The following is an 8,900-nucleotide window of genomic DNA, read 5'->3' as shown; positions in this document are numbered from 1 at the left end:
AGCAGTAATAGGGTAGACGAAACATCCTGCATGCCACAGCTATCGAAACAATAACCAGACAATAACGGAATAGCCGCCTCTGGTATACACCCGACGATAGCCTCTCCGGAGGGACTAAAACCTCAGTATAAAAGCCCTCCCATATTAGCGCTCAACACCTCCTTCCGTTGTAACACTTTGAACCGTCACTCTGTTGGATTCGCTTAATAAATTCTATTACCATATACAAAGTTCAATTTCTTCACTTTATTCGTGAAACGTTCGAACTGCGACGCGAGGAGATTACCGGTGATCTATCATTTTCGTAATTTCTTGTGTCTCCTACGTGACACGTGCGTAGTGGGCTTATCGAGAGGTGTCTAAAAGATGAGTTGTGATTAAGAGTCGTGATTGAGAAGTCGAAATCTAGAGTCGTAAGCGAGAATAGTATGCGAAGAGTCGAGAATAAATTTTCGTTGAGCGAGTCGAGTTGAAGAGTCGAGAATAAATTTTCGTTGAGCGAGTTAATAAACACACTGTTAAACAAAACGTCGAGTATTTCTTTGGCATTCCACACGTTCTACCACCTCACCTCAAAGGAGCCACAAACATACTATTTGTCTATTGCATACAAAGGCAGGTAATCACGAAACCTTCAGCGATGCTGACTATGCGGACGATAAAGAGACAAGAAAATCGACGTCAAGCGTTGTATGTAACTATGCGAATGCGGTCATGGCAGAGTACATGGCTGAGTAAGCGACAGCAATGTGTAATGCCGAATATATCAGTGTCGAAGAAATCACGTAACTGAAGAAAATATTTCATGAATGGAAGATAGAGAATACCAAGTATATATTATATGTAGACAATACTAGCGCTTTGAAATTAATTAAGAATCCGGAATTTCATCAAAGGAGTAAACATATCGACGTAAAATATCATTTTTTGCGAGATCTGTACAATAAAAGCGAAATTGATATAACTTATGTAAAAAGCGAAGAGCAACTAGCAGATATATTTACGATGGCATTACCGAAACTCCATGTTGGCTTTTTTCTATTTTCTTTCCATTTTTTTTATTCTTTTTAATGATCTATGATCGTATACACCAAGGAAGAAATATATATTTGGAGTATTACACAACCGTTGTCATACATTATACATGTGAAGATAATGTAATATCGTGGCAATTAAAGATATAAATTTTTCCCCGATTATTTACAATTTATTAATATCGAATTAAATATACAAATATAAATTGAACAGAGAACGATGTTTGTTTCACTGAAACTAAATGCGATACTCGTATCTATATCAAATAACTTTACAGTTATTTGGGCAACTCTCGTCACAACAAATCTAACTCTCTCTCTCCCCCCCCCTCTCTCTCTCTCTCTAGCAACTCTGACAACTCGATCAATTCTCTCAACTCTTCTCTTCGGTGTTAGGTTCGATAACGAATCCACGGTCAACGGGATGATAGATATACTTGCTCACAAAATCTAACTCAAACATGTAATACTCACTGATCGTAAGGCGCTACTCCCTTCGTCGATGAGATTTCCAGAAAGAATGAATCTTCGTCCCAATGATGCCACAGACGAAAACTATGATGGGGTGCGTCCAAAGACACGCGATCATCGGATTCGTCGAGTATAGCCCTCGTTCCGAAAGTAAGGGAAATTGACGTCGCTGTCGATTGGTCGATTTGGGGCAAAAGCTGCCTGTCCGTTTGAAAATCCTAATTACCAAAAACCCCAGGTTTTATAGTGGGTGCTCAGGCTAACTGAACTTGTGCCTTGTGCAAGTGCCTCGACATCTAGTATTCACTGTCCGAAGGAACCGTTGGAATGTTTTATTGTCACGTACCTCCATTGGTATTTCTTTTAATGAGGGTCATACTATAACTCCGCACCTTTGTTAGGCGAAGCGCCCGTCCCGTTGACCGCGGCTACGTTCGGCGACTGATGGTCGCCTTGAGCCCGAATTTATTATCACAAATCGCAAACAAGTACAATTGGGCAGAATGACGGCAAATTGTTTAATTACGACTGTAAACTTTAATTACGATTTTACGAATTTTCCCGAAGTTCCAGAGAGAAGGCTCCGGTGTCCTTTATATATATATAAAATCAAATAATATGTATTTGAATAATATCCATAACACATACTTGCATAATAAATAAAAATCTAAAATAAGTTTAGAATAAGAAACTTTTTTAATGCTAAATCTCAGTTTTATGAACATAAGATTAGCTTCCTCAATATTTGAATGGTAACTGTTCGAGACAATTGGAAATGTAAGGGTTTATGACACTGCTGAATGGTGTCTAAGATGGGTGTAGGGCTGAAAATTCTTGAAGGCTCAAAAGTGTCGTAAACCACTCGGTAAATGAAGCAAATCTTTATCCTTCCCGCTCCCCCCATTTTAAGCGATCGGGCAAATGGGGGAAATTAGTCGTCAATAACTATTATTTTCCATCTTACGAGACCCAATGGTTATGGAGTGGGGGAGTGAAGAAAGTCTTAAACGTCTAGAAACGGCTCACAACCGAAGTTTGTTGATAACTCCGGTTGAGTGACAGTTCTAGTATGCTAAGAAGAAGCAGAGCCAGCTAGACACCACGTGCGAGAAGTCGAGAGTCAGAATAGAAGGAAGCACATCCTGGACCCGGAGATCAGTTGACAGAGTGATATCTATCGGTAATCAGTGTACTGGAAACTCAAGACGAGGCTCATCGTAGTAGCTAGGTGTGGAACCTGCAGTCGTTAACAAGCAAACATCTTCGTGAACTTGGATTGCAGTGAGTCGAGTTTTGTATATTGCTTGTTTTGCGTTGAACGATGGATCCAGAAAGGGAGGAAGCTTTCAATACGCTGACAAATCAACACAGTGTGTCTAGAGCATGCCTCTTGAGATTTAAATATTTCTGGAGGCCATTAATGATTGGACAACTAGGTGCGCACGGCAGATTGACCGCTTTCTGTATATTCAGAAACAAATTCATTCCTTCCTCGTCGAGGGAAGTGAGGAGGAGAAAAATCACATTTTATTAACGGAAAATGTTGTAGCGTTTTATTGTGAATTGATTCAAGAGGCTCGCAGTTATATAGATCATTATATGTTTCGAAAGGCCACTCGCGCTTAACAGCGCGAATCAGGCAATTAGAAATGAGTGCGTCTCCTGCTGTGTCCGCAGCCGCGGCTACTATAAATTTATGGTCCATTCTACTGTCTTTCACGTATCACTTGTTTGTACTTCCGCAATAACTTCGAATCGCTGATCAATCGAAACAAATGCTTGAGCATCATCGAACGATTTCACTATTTATATTTAAAGTCTGTAGTAAAGTAAGTCTGTAGTAAGTAAAGTCTGTAGTAAGTAAGAGAATCTGCTGGCACGCTTGAAGCGTTGGCAATGTCCGACGACAACTATAATGCCGCATGGAAACTTTAGTAGATTTGGAGGCGTTTCTTGAACGAACATACTAACAATAAGTGCGACCCTCAGAAAAACAATCGCGTCTTGTATTGTTAGCTAGCGCTGAGAGGCTCAAACGTCCATTGCGCACAGCCGACGATAAATTAGAGAATTCATACAGGGCACGGCGTTAAGACGTGTATAATTGTATAATCAAATTCTTATAACATATAACATAGTCATTGTAACATATTTTATGGAGGGATGATCCTTTGCAGTCGGTCGATGTTTATGAGTCCACAGACGCATTCTTAAAATCTTTTTAGTGGTTCATTGCACGCAGAGAAATTTAGAAATTATTCTATATAAATTAGAGAAATTTATTCCAACAACGGTGGAAATTTCGTGGATGCCATTCGCATCTCTACTCCAGAGTATTTTTGCCTCGGCACTATAGTGATGGTGAAGGAGGATTGCCTTCCTCCTTTACGTTGGAGGTTCGACCGTATCACCGAGATTGCATCAAGACAAGGATGGCGTTACCAAAATCATCTCAATAAGGACAGTTAATGAGGTTGTCAAATGGCCGATGGCGAATATCTGCATCTTACCAATGAACAACGAAGATCTAATACCGCGGGCCGGATTCAGAGAAACTAAATAATATCCAATCCTATGTATTTAAACACATACACGGGTATACACGTAGAGTAATTTATTATATAACCATTGTAATTAATTACATTGCCAATTCATACAATTGAACATAATCTTTAACCATTGTATATCCGTGGCCACTGTGTTCGCGTAGTTCAATAGAATCTATAGTTATGGTATAGTCATGGTAAAATTGCATTGCTTAGCTGCGATGTGTTATGGTGCAAGGATCATGATCCGATTACAATAGGACGAAATTTTTGTCTCACTCGGAAGGTTGTGACAATCAGGAAACATCTTGACAATTTCTTTAAATAAATATTAAATTAATCAATTTTTACACGATAGACGTATATCTGCTTTTTACTTTGTACGCTACACGTTGTTTTGATAAGAATAAATTGCGGATTCCTACTTGATGCGCGTCCATCAAATTTTGTGCTTTCCACGGGGTACATTAACCCCGAAACTGTCCATACGACCATCGTCGTGAAGAGGTTGTAGAGCTGCGGTGGTTGGAGAAACCCTTAAAAGGTCAAAAGTTCGTTCTCTTTGCGTGCACGTTGCGTGACATCCTCGAGGGTCGCCAGTGCTCCTGTCGCCTGGCAACGCTGCTTATTCGACCAATGGGCGAAGCATAGAGAACGAGAAAGAAAAGGGATAGGAAGTGGGTGGAAAAGAGAGGGGAAAATAGGAAGGAGGGCCCCTTCCTTTCCTTTTTCTTCCTCCGCCCTCTTTTCCCGCTGCTGGCTTTATTTCTACGCACTACTTGACTCATCGCCAAGCGCTAGGCGCCACTTTAAGTGGACCGAGCAATCGTCGAGTTTCCCTTCTTCCTTTGAAGGGTGCCAGCCTTGTATCCAAAAAACCACCCTTCTGTCTTTGAAACTGCCGTACTTGCTCCGTGCAAGACCCCTCTTTCCTCCTTTGCATTTGCTGCATCTTTTAGAAGATTCAGGAGCGCTCGAAAGAGAGAACTTTAATATTTGCTTTCGTTTCGAGATCGTTTGTGCACGTCCTTGGCTTTTTGCGCTCGATTTTATCCGAGTACCGACGTCGTTGGAAATCTCAAAAGTTCAACGAAATATTGATTTTAAAACGTTGGCAAAACTTTTCTTCGAAGATACAAACCTAGGGAACCAAGCGAATAAGAATCGAAAAATACCTTCTAGTTTGTACGCGTTTCCTCGCCAGCTTCGATTATCGCCACGTAATTATCGCGCTCTGATTACACTCGCTCGTCCATTAATTGTACGCAAATTATGCAGCATGCTTGAACCTAAATTTATGACTCGAAATTGCACGTACGCGACAGCCGATAATGATGATGAAAGATAATTCGAAGGTACAGAGTATCCAATAATTTCGCTCGGAAACGTAATTGTGGCTGGTGATTTCTAAAATAGAAACGACAAGGGAGTGCTCTTAAAATTCTACGAGCAATTAGAATTCCAAGAACAATGTAGTAAATATAGAATTTGTGGCGGCACTCGACAACAAAATATCCGCCACTCGACACTAACTAATAGCAAAATACTGACATTCGCGGACGACACAGCTGTACTAGTCAGGCACACTAATCCTGTAACAGCAGTTACATTACTACAAGAACATATCACAAAAATAGAAAAGTTTTTTTTTTTTTTTAAATAAGAATCAAACGTACGATTTCACGACATTATTTTTTATTTAGTTGTTTACATTTACAATTTGTCCGATTTGGACATTTGGTAGAATTTTTTGGCTGAAAAATAGAAAAGTGGCTACAAGTTAAACAAATTAAAGCAAACCCCAATAAATGTAACCATATTACATTCACACATTCTGAACGGCACTCACATAATACAAACAAGGCAAGTCAACCTAGGACTCCACATAGATACACAACTCACATGGAAACAGCATATCAAATCAATAATAGACAAAATACAGATAGCAAGGAGACAAATGCATTGGCTAACGATCATAAAATCAATCTTGACGGACGGAATATCACTATGGGGAACAGCAGCAATGAGTCATATAAGCAAAATAGAGACAATGCAAGCTAAAATTCTTAGCACAATAGTAAACGCCACATGGTACGTTAGAAACGAGGATATTCGGAAAGACCTGGGAATACCAACGGTCAAGGAGGAGATTAGCAGATGTGCAAGAAGGTACAGAGAAAGAATAGCAACGTACCCGAATCGGCTGGCAGTGGAAACGATCAACACATCAAGCATAGAAAGAAGACTAAAAAGGAAACACCCAACAGATCTCATAAAGGATATAACCTAACAAACACGAAGATAGTACCCCGCTGGGGGTAGCCACCCACATGATAATCAAACAGCCAAAAAATTCTACCAAATGTCCAAATCAGACAAATTGTGAATGTAAACAACTAAATGAAAAAAAAAGATCTCGACACTAACTTCTACCGGGCGTTACGAACGTTCGGGATCCGGGTTCGAATCCCGGCGCCCGTAGTCCGACTTTTCTTCCATGGCACATAAATGAGAAGAAAGCAGCAGTATCTCATAGCGACGTCTACATCTTCAGCCAGCAGCTACAAGTATCACGGACAACAACTACATCTCAAATTGATTATAATTTATCTCGTATCATTTCTAGATCTTAGAGAAGACGTTGAGGATAAATAATGTAATTGAAGTTGAAGTTAATGGTAACGTAAGACAAGAATGACTACGGTATAACTGCGGTAGCGATTGTTTTTTAAATGGAACTCATATTCAAATGGAGCAAGGAAAAATAGGAAATAAAAGTTAAGCTTAAGAGGGGGGGGGTTAAGTTTAAAAATTTTTTTGCATTTTTTTATTTTTTAATTGAGTGCATAACATCTTAAGAATATTGTGTCAAAATTTCAAGTCGATTGGAGCAAAATTGACGAATTTACAAGTATTTTTATACATGTCGGATTTTATTACCTACCCGACCCGAGCGTGCTATTGCTACCTGGCAGACGTTTTACCTAATCGTAAGACGTAATACCTAATCTTACCCCCAGATCTATTTATAGTACTTAACGACTCCTTATACCTGTACTGTATATTTTGTCAATGTAGAGTATAAAATTTAGTGTAGGAGTAAATATTCTATCGAGCAGACGTACACGTGCGTTCCTATTTTCGCATCATTTTGGCTCCATTTTCATTAAGTTTTGTGTTAAATTATTTCTAAAATGCCTAAACAAGTTACAAGATCTGATAGACAATCAACTGGTTCGAGATTATATCGACCTAGAAAAATTGTACCTCCGCATAAACGTAAATACGAAGGCACTTCAACAAGTAGCGCGTCAGCTAAAAAAATAAAAGTGACCGTTGAAGATCAAGTTACGAAGGACTTTTCAACAATTGCTACGCTAGTGAAGCGTGTGAAATGTGATGGAAAAGTAAATTTTCATTCGACTAAGAAAGAAGGCCTTGGATTTAACATCAAAGTGTCGTGCGAATGTCGTAAACAGATTACAAATGTTCCGTCTAGTGTAAAAATAAACTCTGGTACTTTCGATGTTAATTATCGGTTTGTTTTTGCGATGAGGATATTAGATCTTGGATTAGTTGGCTGTGAAAAGTTCTGCGGCTTGATGGATTTGTCTAGTAAGTTTTATCAAAACCGACGTACAATGATTACGCGAAAGAAATGTGCTCGAATGTAAGAGAAATAGCGAATCGATTTTTTTAATCTGCTATAAAAGAAGAAAAAGTAGCAACAACCGAAGAGCTATCATGGATGATAGCAACATCCTTTATGGACCTGGCATTGATGATTCAGTGTGAGGTAAGCCGATAAAATTCCCTTATGAACGTTTTATACCAGATTTTTTAGTGTTCAAAACTTTAAAGCGTTTTCCCCACAACTCACGTTTTCAAAGTCGGTGTCCCCAATTACTTCAAAACCACTGCACCGATCCTTTTGAAATTTTGAACACTATTTTTGTACATAATTTACGAGGTAACGCTGTAGAATTTTTTCAAATTTGTTAATTATTTTTATTGTACAATAACAAATTAGCCGCAAATTTTCGTAAAGTCGGCTAATTTATCCCTTCAAAGTGTTCCAAAAAAGTGAAAAATTGAAATTTCGAAAAACCCTTCCAGCGTTACCTGTGGAAAACTGTTACCTAACGAATGAACTTTGATTTTTTGATTTCAGATGATCCAGCACCAAGTTCTGAAGGGCACCGCAATATACTTTTTTCCGAGACACATCCGAATAATTGCTGCCATTGCCGTATTTTTTAATATTTCTCCGTGAAAATTGTATACAATATTCTTCGAATGTCATACTTTAATGTACTATTGGTTTTAAAAAAGAGATTTTTAACTGTGTCGTCACAAAAAATTCACAAAAACATGCCTTTTTTTGTACGAATTAACCTTACCCCTTAATGATTCTATGACAACCAAAAATACAAAATTATCAAAATACAAATAGTTAGGCAATAAAAATATCCACATTAGATAACGTAAAAGATTATGAGTTGCAGTAGGAAACATGAATTATCCCATTTTCAGTATTGCGTCATATGCGCAGCAAACGGAGATTAATGTTTCGACAATACCAGAAGTGAATATTTTTTACTCTGTTTCAATAGTTTACAATGTTCATCTCGAAGAAGAATTAAGGTAATATGAAGCAATTACTGTTTTTGTTTTTTATCATTTTTCTGTCACTTAATTAGCATGTAAATTTCTTATTATGAACAATACTTTTTATGAACAATAATTTGTTTATCTTGAGTGAATTTGCTCACTGTGATCGTAATTCTTGATTTTAATTGAATTATTTCTTATAAGATACTTTTATGTTTCTTGTAATGTTGTAATCTTG

At 38.3% G+C, this 8,900-nt stretch overlaps 1 protein-coding gene across 1 annotated transcript; it reads left to right on the top strand.

The window, feature by feature from the left end:
• The first annotated feature begins 7,099 nt into the window (after nucleotides 1-7,099).
• LOC117232427 lies at nucleotides 7,100-8,283 on the top strand. The gene is made up of 2 exons (XM_033491781.1): nucleotides 7,100-7,847; nucleotides 8,223-8,283. The coding sequence occupies exon 1, from the start codon at nucleotides 7,246-7,248 to the stop codon at nucleotides 7,723-7,725; it is 480 nt and encodes a 159-aa protein (XP_033347672.1). The 5' UTR covers nucleotides 7,100-7,245; the 3' UTR covers nucleotides 7,726-7,847; nucleotides 8,223-8,283.
• Nucleotides 8,284-8,900: the final 617 nt, after the last annotated feature.

This window comes from Bombus vosnesenskii, unplaced genomic scaffold (assembly GCF_011952255.1).
Source record: "Bombus vosnesenskii isolate JDL3184/JDL3185 unplaced genomic scaffold, Bvos_JDL3184-5_v1.1 scf7180000013288, whole genome shotgun sequence".
Classification (NCBI taxonomy): Eukaryota; Metazoa; Arthropoda; class Insecta; order Hymenoptera; family Apidae; genus Bombus; species Bombus vosnesenskii.
This window is presented reverse-complemented; position numbering and strand designations above follow the sequence as displayed.

Coding starts and splice junctions, on each gene's coding strand:
- LOC117232427 (XM_033491781.1), top strand. CDS start 7,246: ATGCCTAAACAAGTTACAAGATCTGATAGACAATCAACTGGTTCGAGA.